This window comes from Lygodium microphyllum, chromosome 23, assembly GCF_053477565.2.
Source record: "Lygodium microphyllum isolate KBCC chromosome 23, Lygodium_microphyllum_v1.1.10, whole genome shotgun sequence".
In the NCBI taxonomy this organism is placed as follows: Eukaryota; Viridiplantae; Streptophyta; class Polypodiopsida; order Schizaeales; family Lygodiaceae; genus Lygodium; species Lygodium microphyllum.
This window is the reverse complement of record NC_141157.1, coordinates 60,950,094-60,964,838: the sequence shown is the minus strand read 5'-3', so window position 1 is coordinate 60,964,838 and position 14,745 is coordinate 60,950,094. Positions and strand designations below refer to the sequence as shown.

The window sequence follows — 14,745 nt, the reverse complement described above, 5'->3', positions numbered from 1 at the left end:
TAACATCTTCGCAAAGGAAGCAACATGGCCTATACTATGTATCAAGGCACTTACAAGGCTACTTGGTTTCTCTGGGTTACAATACAATGCACACAAGGTGATGTTTTTGGAGAAGACTGCGACAATTAGGATTTTTGGTTATGGTCATGGTTTCTCTGCTTCTAGAGCAGGATACTTTCTGGCCCTTTCATCTTATGCTTTGGCAGTAAACCGAACTGATATAAAATCAATAGTTGACTACAAGAGAAGAAAATTTATGCATTATAGAGGAAATATCCCGGAGGGGAGGATGATGTAAAGGCTCATAAGAGCTAGCTTTGTACTTTTCTTTCTTGAAAAAAACTATGAATTCTCAAGTTGAAGTATTCATTCTTTGAAGCTGTTATCGAAAAAACCAATTGAATAGCTCCTCAATAACATTGCTTTTTGTAACTCCTCCTCCATGTCTTATGCTTCGAAAAAAACTTGTAGGTGCTTGATAGTGAGATTTTTCCATGCCTTGGTCGCTATACGTTGTTAGGGAGCCTTGGTCCTCCATAAAGTAAGGCCCATGGATATGAAGGATATGCTACAAATTCATAAGAGTAACAATCATTTTATGCCAATGGAAATTTTATTGAAAAAGGCTTGGATTAAATATTCTCTCTTACCAAATAAAATGTGATATCTTTTTCTCCCCATGCCTCCTTTATTGCTTGAACAAGATTTGTAATCAAACATTTGAACTCTTTTGGATACGTGTAGGTTTTCGTTTGTTGCTTGAGGAGATTTAGAAAGACATCAAGGTGTATCCAAACCTCCATCCTTAGAAATGCAAGTCGTGGTGTGTTTGCAACATTTGTCACTATCCCACACAACTCTCTCCAATGCTCCCAAGTAATGCTCACATATTTTCGTGTATGGTTTCCTAAAAAATGTTTAGCTTTTGAGCCTCCCATTGAGACATCAGCCAAGACATCTCTTGTTTTCCCTGAAAGTGTTGGATCTTTTCTTAAGTGAACTTGACCTCCATGAAAACCCATTTTGGAGAGTAATGCCTCATATTTGTCAATACACTCATTCAATAAAGACAAAGTCTTAATTGAGTATGCATAGTCGAAATGCAACCTAAGAAGTTTATCAATAATTCTAATCTTTGCATGCAAAGTACATATATGAACATTTGTAAGAGGAATTGAAAGAATTGAATGCCATATATCTTCCTTGTTTTTTTTTTAAACTTAGATCTATAGAGTCTCTAGTTGGGGCTCTTCTTACAGGGCGCAAGTTGCTCCAATCTTTAGACCCAACACTTTCCATGCAATAAATACAATGATATTTTGTATTTTTCCCATTACATATTCCAAGTATACATTTGATAGTTTTTAAGTCAACCCTCATGTGCCATTCCACATTAAAATTACCAACCCCATCAACAACCAACATTTCTCCTTCACTTTGAGACTTAATAATGTTTGGAATACCTGTATGAGTAAACAACCATTTCAATGTTTGATGATTCTCAATTGGTACCTGAGCTGCACCAACCCACGAAATCTCCATCTCAAATTGGAACTTATGCACTGTGCTTGATCCCCACCATTGATGTATTCCAATACCCAGTTCATAATGCAAATGCTAACTCTTTCCATCTTTTGTCCTTTTTGAATCTTTGTACTTTATCTAACTTCAAGGCAAACTTCAAAACACCGTGACATTCCTCTAACGTGAGTCTATACATGTGAACCATTGCAATCTGCGCTCTTCTTAGATCAACCCATATATTGTTAAATACATTGTATTCAAAACTAGATTTTCTTTTTGTCTTTTCATATGGCATAGATGCTTCAATATGAATGTATTCCCCGAAAACTTGTGGAATCTTACGATTCATGGCAGTCCTTGCAACCGATACTCTTAGGGCTCAAAGTAACCCAAATGCGGTTATTCTATTACATTTTAGATTTTTAAACCATAATCTTGAGATAGCCCGATAACCTTTTTGACTAATGCCCACAATATCATATGTCTCTATAATTTCATTTGGTTTTATTGTGTCCTTTAAGTCCTTGACCAATTCTTTGCGAGTTGGGCCTCTCAAATCCATATTTTGAGGTGACCTAAGAATCCTCGAAATATCATTCTTATTCATGGTCTCTTTTAAAAAATTGATTCTCTCCTCACCCTCTCGAATATTAATACCTGACATGTTAGAGACATATTTCTTTGCAAGATTCAATCTTCTTTTCTTTAACATCAATCTTATTTGTAAGCTTACAAATGCTTGTCAGTGCAATAAATAATGCTTCTCTCATTTCATTCATCTAAGCCATGTATGTATAAGATGTAGAGTATAACATTTTAAAATAGCCAAGCATCCCATTATAACCTTTCCCAACATATCTCACATAGTCATGAATATTTAACAAATTAGGAGATTTACCTGTTGAAGGATCCTTGGGATAAATATTTCCATCCACCCACAAATCTATACGCTTCTTTCCTTGAATTCTCAATTTATTGGCCTCCATCTCATCTATTAGTACTCGACGATGTATACTTCTCCAAGATGAATAAATTGGATCTAGTTGAATGGTAAGTTTGTACTTGCACATGCTTGCATCTGTATTACTTGCAGAGGTATTGCTAAACATTTAGCAGATCAACGATCACATTGATAAGAAAGTGAGCACAAAGAAGAGAATGGAAAAAGAGAATGGAGAAAAAGCGTGTGAAAAGAAGACACGGGAGTAGACAAATCACGATATAGGTGGACATTTCTCGAAAATACAAATTCTCCCAAGTTCCAAGACAAAAAACGGCTAAAAAGGTGACCCTGACATAAATTAAAGATGAGAGACAATTAATGGGCTGAGCTCTTTAATGAATTCAATATTTTCTCATTAATCACATCTGAGCAACCAAGTTCGGCGTTTTCATTCTTTCAAAATCTCAACTAATTAGCAACTTAATCATTTTCTTACAAGTGCCTTTTTTGAAGTGTTTTTGGTCCTAATGTTTCTCACTCTACTTGACCTGCATGGACCTAGATCACTATTATGTGCTTTAGCATACTCTCGGGCCTTCCACACACCAGGTGTTTTAATAGACGGAATCCCAAACTCCTCATCTAAGCTTTGCTCTCAGAGCCATCTGAATCAACATCAACATGAGAGAAACCTAATGATACATTTGTCACAATAGGTGAGTCCCCAACTTTCTCTTAACCTTTTCTTAACATATGTTGTATACTTGGTGGTGTCACTTGTGACCTCAATCTACCACTCCAAGGTCTATCCATCTAACCATGACTAGGAGACTCTTATGGTCCACTCAATGGCTATGATTGTTGAGAATCTATTTTTTGCACAACCACACTCATCAACACCAACTACATTCTATACATTATTGTACCAACTACTCATTTCATAAAAAACAATATCCCTACTAACTCTCAACTCACGTGTAACAAGGTTATGATATCTATATTCCTTCTGCTTAAGGGAATATCTAACAAATACACATTTTTTTGCTTTGGGATCCAATTTACTGCACAACTTATCAAAAATATGCACATAAGCAATAGATTCACATATACAAAAGTGACAAATGATTTGTAAGCCTTCTCATTATTAAGGCCATCCACATTGCATCAATCGTTGTTAAAGCATCTCCAATGCTTCTCAACTTCAAAATATACTCATTGATAGATATTTTTCATTTCTTTAAAGTGTTTAACTCTCTTGCTTGAGTTGAATCTTTCGTGCCTTTGTATTTACTGAAAACATGTTCTCAAAACTTATCCAAGTTGCATGTGAAGTATATGCATTTGTGATATATCCCAGCATAGTATTATCAATGACTGTAGATAGCCAATACATCACCTTTTTTTCTTTTGCATTCTCATTCTTTCCACACCTTTAATTAATATGCAATCACAAGGATACTCAACTCTGGCTCCTTTTCTTTACTTGAAACAAACTCATAAAGATCCTTTCTAATGAAGAATTTTGTTACATGGAACTTCTATGAATAGTATTTCTCAATGATATGATTTTCACTATTCTTTGCCATTATTAGAAAAATAATACAAAACAGCAAGCAAGTCTTATGCAACCTTTCACAATAAGTGCATAGCAATACACCACGCAATCTTTTTCACTAATTGCTCATAGTATATGTAATCTACAACTTGCTTATAAATAAAACTTATGTTTACTTCTTGGCAAACACCTCAAAAATTACAGATTTAAAATATGTAACCTGTGTACCCACTTTCGATCAATACAACGAAAATCGCAGTATACCCTAAAACTATTGTCTGTAACCTTGCGGCTCTAAAATAAGACTCAAAATGACCTTAGATACTCAAAAAAGCAGCGAGTACTTACTTGCAAAATATGCAGCACTCTGCTTGTACAACAAATCTCACAGTAATTTGAGATTTTCACTCTGCCCTGCTTCTGGTGCCTTCACATGCACTATCCAAGAGAAAGAGTGGAAGAATTGGAGAGCTTCTTACCTGTTGCTTACTTACTCCAATCCTTGCTTCTTCTCCTCCAGTTCAACCTTCAAAACCAGCCTCTCTTAGTGGCGTTGCTCTAATACCATGTCAGTAATCATGTGGTAGGGAAACTTGCTAGAGCTACTATGCTAAAAACACACCATATATATAAGAGGAAGCTCACTCAAGAGCACAAGAAGATAAATGGATGCCAAAACATTTTCTTGTTGGTTTTTTCTTCTTCTTTCACACACTATACAATGTACACAGAGCATAGATAAGATACAACATAAAGTAAAGTGGCATACTAAGTTAAATAGTACATAATTGACTATACTAATCTACTAACACTATAATTATGCCAGCTGTAGGTAGTTGCAATAAGCTAAACATAATAAGTAATAAGTCAATGGCCATGTCAAGCTCATAATAACCATCGACATGCTAAGTATAAATGTGCGAGGACATCTAGCCAAGTGGTCCATCATCAATATTCGCACGGTTGAGCTTACCATCTCAATATAAAGTAAACATATACTTTATAAGTATGATAAAAAAGGAACATAATACTTGCAACTGCTCAAAGTTACAGTCTTTGTAGGACCCCATATATCAAAATATACAAATTCAAGTGGCTTCTTGGATATATGCTTTTTATATGAAAATGCGTGCCTTGTTTGGTTTCCAAGTCATGTGGTTAGAGATACTTGATTTTAAATACCACATATCATTCTTTGATGAACCACCACCAATCAAATTATTCATAAAGTGTAGCATAACAAACAATTGTTCACTTCTGTCATCATTATTTCTCCTATTAGATGCATATTTACCTTGCTATTTTTTTCAATTTCTAATTTCATCCTTCTTTTTGAAGCAATTTTTAGAAACATGGCATTTCTAACCACAATGTTAGCACTTTGTTATTACTAGAATTTTTCTACTTATTAGAATCTACAACAACTTGACCTCTTTGGCTCCCCCTTCCTCTGGATTGCCCTCTATTTTGTTATGCATTATAACCTTGACCATGACCATCACCAAGTTGGCCTCTATCGTGACCTCCACCTCTGCTAGTAGAGTAAAACACCTATTGAGACTTCTTTGATACCATGACAACAAACAAGAGAGGAGAGAGGTGAAGCACCCAAGAGCATTTACACACAAAAACAATGGAAACTTGAGCACACAAAGAGATAGGGCTAAAATCTTCTTCTTTTTCTTTCTACTTCTTTCACTAAAGAACTAAGTCTACAGCATGATAAAAGGCTAATATGAAAGTAGTACAACATATGTACATGCGGTCACTCTAAGGGTAAACCCGTTAAGAAAGAAGAGATAACACAATAAATATGCCATAACTAAGGATGGAATACATAGGTATAGTCTAGCTACAGAATCACTGGTGTATCCTCATGTCGATCACCTAACACAACAATGAATAATATCATGTCATATCACCAAGGCATGTAGTTGATGCTACCTCATGTAAAGCTCAGCATCTCAACAGTAGTGTATATATGTGAAGGTGTAGTATCAAAGTTCTTAGTGCAAAAGTAACTGTAAAGACTTCGCTCAAAGCACAAGGCTAATGTAGAAGTCTAAGGCAAGTATAGAAAGGCTAGGCTAAGGTAGAAATCCCATGGTAGTATAGAAATGAGTGGGATGTAGAAGTAAGTGGATAGAAGTGGGTGAGTAGAGTGTACAAATACGTTAGTAGAAATAGGTGAATAGAGGTATAAGTGATTGAATAGAAAGTTTTTGCATTTTGAATTTTTACATTTTTGTGTTGTTTTTTGAGTTTTATTATGTTTTTTAGTTTTATATTTTTGTCTAGTCTAATAGATCCAATCTTTTCAGTCTCAATCCAACAAACCGGTTCCTCTTGATTCGATTAAACTAGTCACATATGTTTTCAAGTATGCAAGTCGTAAGTATAGATTATCAATACCCACTCAAGCAAATAAGGCTCCTATTTTGTCACACAATAGGAGTGTAAGAGCCTCATCCATTATATTGTTTTTTATCTTCGCAACATAATCAAAATGTTGGACTAAATGCATAACAATTAGAACATTGGATAGACTTCTATTGTTTCAAAAAATTACAACTCACTTTGATGAAAATCTCTCACCTCGTCTCTAGATACTCTGTTCTAACTAACCATGTATCCCTCTCTATATTCCAAGAAATTAAGAACACAAGACTAGCTTTGAGGTATAATGAGCTCACCTATATTACCTTCCCACATTGTAATATGAAAGCTTGAAGGCTTGAAGATGGTTCCATGATCCAAACAATAAGGTCCAATGCCATCACTCCTTTGCATCCACCACCAAGCACACTTTCAAGTCAATAAGATACTTGGGAAGAAGAAAAAGAGAAAGAAGATGACAAAGAGGATTAACTTTTCTCAATCCCTCACTCAACATGCCTTTCACAAATATCCTCTCAGTCACTCTCAACCATGGAGACAAGATGATAGAATAGAAAAAGAAAATAGAAAGCTTCAATAGTTACACTAATAAAGCTTCCATAGCATGGATGCACCAAAAGAGTAAATACAACTGAGGTCTCCCACCCTTATATAGATACAAGTTAGGGTTAGGGTTGGGTCATTTCTCTAGGATGACACCGTTTTAGGGTAAGGATTAGCACCCCACTTAACATTTTAGGGTTTGTGCCCCTGTGTATTAGGGTTGACATTCCTTTTGCATTTTAGGATTTTCACAACTGTGAATTGGAGTTTGCACTCTATCTTGGGTATCCTACCCACTTTGAGGGATCTAGGATGGTCAACCCTCATCCCACACTCCTAGCCTACACCATTCTAGTCATAAATGCATGTGTGTAATCCACACAATAGTTGCAGGTGTGATAAATACAGCAGTGGAGAATAATACAATGTGTAGAAGAGCGAGCCCAACTCTAACAAAATAATACAATCATTTAGCTTTCACTTTGCTTTGACATTTTTTACCTTAGCCTTCACAAAATATTATTAACATCTTCCAAACACCTCAATTGATGGGGGTCTAAATGACCATGCCCAAAAGATATTTTCTTCCCTATTGATTAGTAATTCCTTTTTAAGTACCTCTATTTTGTTAACAATATGTTTCCATGACTTTGTCAAATTACAAAAATAATCCAAAATCCTTTTACCTTCATGATGGTTTGAGACTGTAGGCAAATCCTCCCCATTGAGCCCCTAAGATACGCAAAGTTTGGAGTGTTTAACCACCAATAAGTCCATTAACTTTGGAGCCCATGGGGCCCTTTTGTGAGGCATCTACCTAGGAGTTTGGCTCTTAAAGAGATGATTCAACTACTATGGTTCATCAATCACAATCCCCCCTCCTCCTCAAACTTTTTCAAAGTTTGCATTGCAAATGGTGCTTAGTATTTTTACTCCTCTCATTTTTAACACAAAAAGGCTCCTATCTTGGAGTCACACTCTTTCAGTAGCGTTTGGTTCTAGGTCATTAAGGGTAGGTAGAAGTAAATTTTTGAGAAGATAAAGATGCTCATAAGTCTAAGTCTCACATGCAGGGGCCACCCTCTTTAGTTCCAATTGTTTTGCCCTCATTTTATCGATGATCCATGCAATGTTGCTACATTCATGTAGTGTTTGGTTCTAGGTCATTAAGGGTAGGTAGAAGTAAATTTTTGAGAAGATAAAGATGCTCATAATTTTAAGTTTCACATGCAAAGGCCACCCTATTTAGTTCCAATTGTTTTGCCCTCATTTTATCCATGATCCATGCAATCTTGCTACATTCATGTATCCCAATCCCAAATGGATATTCAAAATATCTAAAAATGCATCCTCTTTTAATGGCATTGCCTTTTCAACCCAATGCCTTTAAAGTCATCCTTTGTTACATTGATTAGAGTGGATTTTTTGTAATTAATGGAGAATCTAACTACAGCCCCGTAGGTTTCTAGTAGTGCTAAGGCCTTGTTCAAATTGTCCTTCTTGGCTTCCTCGCTCATCAACAAATGGTTTGCATGGCTTTGATCCATGAGTTATTTATCGCTATATTTCACCCCCATGATTTCTCCTAATTCAATAGTTGCTTTGTCCAACACATGGAAAAGTAGGTGCGATACTAGGGCAAATAGAAGGGGGCTTAAGGGGCAGCCTTGCCACACCCCTCTTCCAAGCTTGATTAGACCTAATAAGACCCCATTCAAAGAAATGAATGCTTCCTCCCCTTATGAGAGCATGAATGGTAGGTTAGCTATCCTTTCATTAAACCCCATTTTTAGCATAGTGTGTTTAAATAAAACTCCACTTGACTCTATCAAAAGCTTTCTCAATATCCAATTGAAGAAAGACGATTTTCTAATTTGTGGCTTGAGCCCATTCCAAAGCCATCATTACATTTAGCACATGATTTGTGATGTTTTATGTCATTTATGAATCCATATTGACTTGCATCCACATGCCTTTTCATGAGAGGCTTCAATCTTTGCACTGGCATGGCCTTGGAGAAATCTTGTAGACCATGTTCATTAAAGAAACGGGTCTCCATTGTGTCATCTTAGTACTTTGCGCCTGCAATAAACCATCTTCGTGACACTTGTTCCCAATAAACTCGAATAGTGTTTGAAGAACTCTATTGTCGATCAGCCACCAAGGCCTGGTGATTCTCTTCCACCCATGCTATTGAGAGCTTGTTCAAGCTCCTCCATGCTGAAGTTTTTTCTAGCTATTGGTTTTCCTCGTCCAGTGTAACTATTTCCTTGACCGGCTCAAGGATTCTCCTCAAGGCACTATCGTCTATGCCTTTATCTGCCTCTGCATAGAGATTTCCAAAGAAATTTCTGCAATCCCTCTCGATTTCTTCCTGGTCTGTAAGCCATGTCCCATCGTCTAGTAGAAGAGCTGGCATGCTCTCTTTGTTCCTTCTCTCTTGGAGGCCTAGGATGTATCATGGGGAGTTGCAGTATAGATCGACTATTAACCTTTCGTTGAAAGCGACGCTGAGTTTCTCTATTTCTCTTATGAATGCCACCCTCCTAATGATGTGGGCCGTGTTCATGCTAGCCTCTTCCTCTCCTGTGAGGGGTCTACTCTGATAGTTTTCGAGATCATGGCCAAGGTGCCATTCGCCCATTCGACTAGTACCTTTCTTTCCCGAGAATAGAGCCATGAACCTTGAAGTGTGATCATTTGCTGTAGTGTATCTGCGAAGAGTCGCCATGGGTCAAGCTCTGATGAGCACAGGTCCTGCTTCAGCTTTTCAACAGTGTTCCCTCTAGCATGTATTGGAATCCAATTTTCTGATAGTGTCTTGGATTAGCAATTAATGGCTTACGTATGCCTGTTTGCTTCTGGTATTCGATTGTCATGAGCTGCAGGGACAGGGGGAAATGGTTAGAAAGAAGGCAGTAAGTGCTTACATTCAGGGTTTCAATTGTAGGTAGCCATATTGTTTCCTGGTCACTACTATATCAGCGGTCCAGGCGGGCCCAATAGTCCTTATGCGCCAGTGAGCTGTAGTTGAAGAAATATACCTCCATGGGGTCTAATGTCATCTAAATTCTTCAATCCCCAGGTCTTCTCAGCGTCTCTCTAGGATTCCCACCCAGCACCTGCGCACATGGAAGCAAGGGACAACGCATCCATTGGCCTAGGTCACCATGTTGAAGTCGCCCCCAAGGAGCCCTTTCTCCTGGACCAGTATTTCTTGTAGGCTGGCGCATTGCCTTCTTCTGATTCTCGAACCATTGGAGCCATAAATGTGGGTGATGTTGATGAATCCATCCTCCCAAAGCACAGCCATTGTGATGATTCCCCCTTCCTCAGATTTGAATATGCATGTTGGGCTGCTCCTATCAGTAGTCTTCACAAGCTCCTATCAGTAGTCTTCACAATTGTCATGCATCCTAAATGCCCTCCTTCTGATCCAGCAACAAAACAAGAGTATTGTTTGTACTTAAATTCTGCTCCACTCCATGCATGCAGTTTATACTCCTGCACAGTTATTATGTCATAGTCATTTTGATATATCCACTTCCAGAAAAGGGCTCGTCTAATTACTTCACCACAGAGCCCTTCTGCATTGATAGAGACCATCTCAATTCCTTAAGTTCCCCTAATTAACTCGCCAGCCTATCGTCGCATTCTTAGATAAAGCACTGTACAAAAGCATGTACAAATCCTGTTCGACAGTACTCGTGTATGCACGCATTGCTTTGTGTTGCAACTTCGCATATTTACACACTTTGCTCAACCCATATATATTAATAGTTTTTGCGAGAGGACAATGAATACACGAACACCACTGGCGTAACAAATCAAATCCAAACATGAAAATTAGGTTAGTAACAAAGTACCAAACCGTGTTCAAAATGCTTCAATGCGGCTATTGATGTCCATCCAAGAGATCATGGGCAACCACAACTCGAGCACATTAAACATCACCGTTCGCTCATTTCTCATTGCATTAACAAAGCAGCTGCTCTGGTGAAATTCACACAATCTCTCAACAATCATGACGTTTATATTTCTGTACATTTCTTTGACTGCTAAGGTACTCTCAGTGAATAAAATCAAAGTGCCTTGTGCATTGATACATGTTATGGTAACGATAAGGAAGAAAAAGGTGGAGCGCCTATTGGCATGATTTAGATAATACTCACCAGGAAACATTTTTGGAAGATGATACAACCTTCAATTTGAACATTCGCTAAGATTTTTTCTTAGTGATGTTTTAAGATTATTTGACAAAAATATACTCAAAAAAACAGATTAAAAATGGCCCTCAAAGCTACCAATTTTCCAAGCCATCTATCTCAAAACTGTAGAAGCTGAAAGGTTAGTAACCATATGGTGTCCATTCAGATCTCTCGTTTAACCCTTCTTTCCATGTGTTAAAATGAGGGATTGAGACTAGCCAAGTCTTGGCTAGGCTCGCTTGGATCCTGGCTAATTAAGAGGGACTCGAAGTCAGGCCTCCTACATTGGGGCACTGCAGCTGAACTTGGATGAGGATTGGCAGAACTACCTGCATGAGGATTAGTGCTGGCCATTAATCAGCAAGTCATTAGGGCTGGAATTTTTTGGCAAAGAATTAGGGCTATCTGCATTAGGATCAGCTTTAGCGATATTGCTGGCTGATTGGGCATTCAATGTGAAGTTGGTTCTAGCCTTGGACCCCCTGAGCTTCCTTGCAGCTGCATCATAAGCCCTAGCTGCATCCTCTGCTGTGTCAAAGGTCCCCAGCCAATGCCTGCACTTGCCAATGCGGTCCCTTATCTCTGCAGACCACCTCCCCCATGGCCTCCTCCTTACACCTCTGAACATGGACTTAGCCTTGCTGCATCTACTGCACATTAATCCTTGATCACCACTTTCACTTCCTTTGGTCATGGATTTGACGTGACGCAGATTAGTATTATGATCCTCCATGATTACATTCACATGATCCCTAATTCCTGATCCACAACCTTTTTTGCATGAGCAACCAGCTGATCTTATCCCCTCTATATTTAGTAGCATATTGGCAGCCCTAATATCAATATGATCCTTATTACATGCCTGCGCATTTGATTCAGAACCTTTTGGAATCATATTGGGCTTGGGCTTAGAGAGCATACTAGTAGCTTCCTTTCCTTCAGAAGGCCCCTTTGAAATATAGCTGCAGCTAGCGCTGCAGCCTTTCTCAATGTGATCCAGTATACTTGTCATGCTGGGTGATCCCTGCTGCAGACACGATACAGCACAACAAAAGTCGGCGTTAGTGATCTCCATGGAGCTGGTGCAAGCGCATTTACCTGCTCTCCCTACCTTAGTGGTCATATATTGAGGGTTGCTGTCAGCCTTGGTTGCTTCATTGTGACCCGGCTTGACTTCTGCATCAATATTGCTGGGTTTAGATTTACTCCTAGCACCCTTTTCAGCTGCCTTTGGATGCATGTTAGGCACCTGCAGCTGGCGGTCTAGTTTTGCATTGGTAGGCTTGTAAGAGTGCACACTAGTTCTCTTGGACCTGATAGGCTTCTGCCTCATGTAGGTGGATGAGCGGATCAAGCCCTCATGATCGATGCCTGCAATAAGCTTCTGCTGTGACAACATAGCTTGAGCAGTGTTAGTATCAGACATGACATCTATGGCTGCAGTATTGCCAATAGAAACTACTCCCTGAAACATGTGTTGAATGTCGATATCCATCACTGACTTAGTGTCACGAATGGGCTTATAAGATTGTTTACTGACCTCTTTGGCTGAACCCTTGGTAGCTGTAGTACTCTTGAGATGATTAAATCGAGAACCTTGTCTCTTAAGAAGAGGCTTAGAGCGTGTGACGCCAGTATTAGGCTTAGTGTTTTCTCCACATGCTTCATTAACCTGCATGGCAGCACCAGCAACCTTAATTACTGCACCGGACTTGGCTGCCTCTGCCTTTGACGTGAGAGATTCCAGTTGAATAGATCTGTGATGGGATCTCGTGATGCTTTCTTCACAGTTGCTTGCAATAATATGCTGATCAGGACAGATCATTCTCGTGCCAAGCTGGAAATCTCCCACACCCTTAATGCCCTTTGGCGTGTACGCTGGGTGACAAATTAGCATGGACTCCTCTGCATTCAGATCAAATGTCGCATGGCTTGTAGGATCACCAGTGATTAGCAAGCTGGACAGCCTATACTTTTTTGATAATGGGCTCAGCTTCTGCAAGCTTGAATTAAAGCAAGAATTACCGTCCTGTACTGAGACCATGAATGATTCCTTGCATGGTATCCAGGTGCATGTGGGCTCAGATTGGGGCTTGCATGTAGGTGGAATATTGGTATACTGAGAATGTTTGGAGATGATGCTTGCAACAGCCCCTCCGGGAGGAACTGATGTGTGATTATAACGTGGTAAATTTGGGCTGGCAGACATTGTTGACCAAGAAGAAAAAGAAAAAGAAGAAGAGCTTGTTTTGTAGTTGCTCCCATATAGCACACTTTGGCCAACAATGGCCTCCAGTCCATCTAAATCCATGCACTTCTGACCATCACTGATTCCCTCTTGATTGAGAAGGTAGGTTAGCTTGTGATCATGCAGCTGGCCCCCATCTAATGGATAAGGCAATGGTGATTGAAGCTTGCCTGGCTGTGCTAAAGCTGCAGAGGAAGGAGCTGCAGCTTCAATGCAACAATTGTATTGTTCTAGGGCAGACATTAAAGGATCAGGGCTTAGTGATTCTACCTCTAATTCATTATGAGTGGGGAGCAATGGGTATGTACTATCATCGTGGACAGTATGATCAACCTCATAATCATGATCATGGAAGAAGCTTCCGCTGCTGTTGCAGTTATCTCTTGGAAAAGCTGGGCTCTGCATCTTTAATGATGAGCTGTGATGGCCGCCATTGGTGCAGCAGCTGGAAGAAGCTGAGAAAATGTCATGAAGCATATTTTTCTGCATCGGCTGCTGACAGATGCTGCTGTAAATGGAAGCGGATCGAACGAGATAAAAAGGAAGGAGAAGAACCTGCAGAAAAGATCACTCACTATACGACATATGGATATGCATGCAATATGATTAGAAGGGGAGCCGCCTGATAATAATAGGTTTATGGGACCATAACGACATAATTGCACGGATGTACCACATATGGTGATGATAATGATCATAAATGATAATCGGGACGCTTTCACACAGATTATGATTCGTGCCAAGCGTGCGTAATTGGGGTAAGGTACGTGCGGGGCCGTACGTGTGCATTACTGCCGGGCTTGCTACATGGATTTGCCCAGCAAGACATGCGCTAGGCAGAGCGGCAGAGCCTTCCGGAGGGCTAGCCTCTCTCTGAGAGACATCCTGAGAGAGAGAGAGAGAGAGAGAGAAGGGGGGGGGGGGGGGGATCTTTAGGGAGCAGGACTGAAGAAGACTCCTTCAGAGGGATCTTTAGAGGGAAGCACCGAAGATGACTTATTCTTTTAAGGTGGCGCACGAGAGAGAGAGAGAGTGTGTGTGTGTGTGCGCGCGCGCGCGACTCCGAGCATTGTTTATGAAAAACAAAGGTTTAATGTGAAATGAATTAAAATTTTAGTTATAAAAGTGGTAAGTATATGTAAATTGATTCAAAAATCCATCCAAAACTTTAAGCTAAAAACTTTAGATGTCTATTATTATCATCAAATATATTTTTTGTGAGCACTGAGAGTGTGTACGTGTGTGCGTGTCCGAGTGAGTGAGAGTCTATTCCGATTTCCATGCATAATAAAGGAGACTTCATTAAGGTGCCCATGATATAAAAGCA

The 14,745-nt window shown here is 39.3% G+C and overlaps 1 protein-coding gene across 3 annotated transcripts; it reads right to left on the bottom strand.

Moving 5' to 3' along the window:
* Window positions 1-11,023: 11,023 nt before the first annotated feature.
* On the bottom strand, window positions 11,024-14,080 carry LOC148016242 (uncharacterized). Of its 3 annotated transcripts, XM_087664350.1 has the most exons (4): window positions 13,689-13,787; window positions 12,711-13,603; window positions 12,282-12,557; window positions 11,024-12,197 (listed from the first exon to the last, which is right to left on the bottom strand). In XM_087664350.1, the coding sequence occupies exons 2-4, from the start codon at window positions 13,479-13,481 to the stop codon at window positions 11,511-11,513; spliced, it is 1,734 nt and encodes a 577-aa protein (XP_087520476.1). In that variant the 5' UTR covers window positions 13,482-13,603; window positions 13,689-13,787; the 3' UTR covers window positions 11,024-11,510. The 3 variants fall into 3 exon arrangements, with proteins under 3 accessions (XP_087520476.1, XP_087520474.1, XP_087520475.1); XM_087664348.1 differs by having other exon boundaries at window positions 12,711-14,080; XM_087664349.1 differs by having other exon boundaries at window positions 12,282-12,554; window positions 12,711-14,080.
* Between the last annotated feature and the right edge of the window lie 665 nt (window positions 14,081-14,745).

Bases quoted from the DNA above. Each gene is read 5' to 3' on its own strand.
- LOC148016242 (XM_087664348.1), bottom strand. From the start codon at position 13,907: ATGCAGAAAAATATGCTTCATGACATTTTCTCAGCTTCTTCCAGCTGC. The intron at 12,558-12,710 runs GTCAGTAAACAA...ATGTTGTCACAG, and splicing joins CCAAGGGTTCAGCCAAAGAG to CAGAAGCTTATTGCAGGCAT. The intron at 12,198-12,281 runs GTAGGGAGAGCA...TCGTGTCTGCAG, and splicing joins CTCAATATATGACCACTAAG to CAGGGATCACCCAGCATGAC.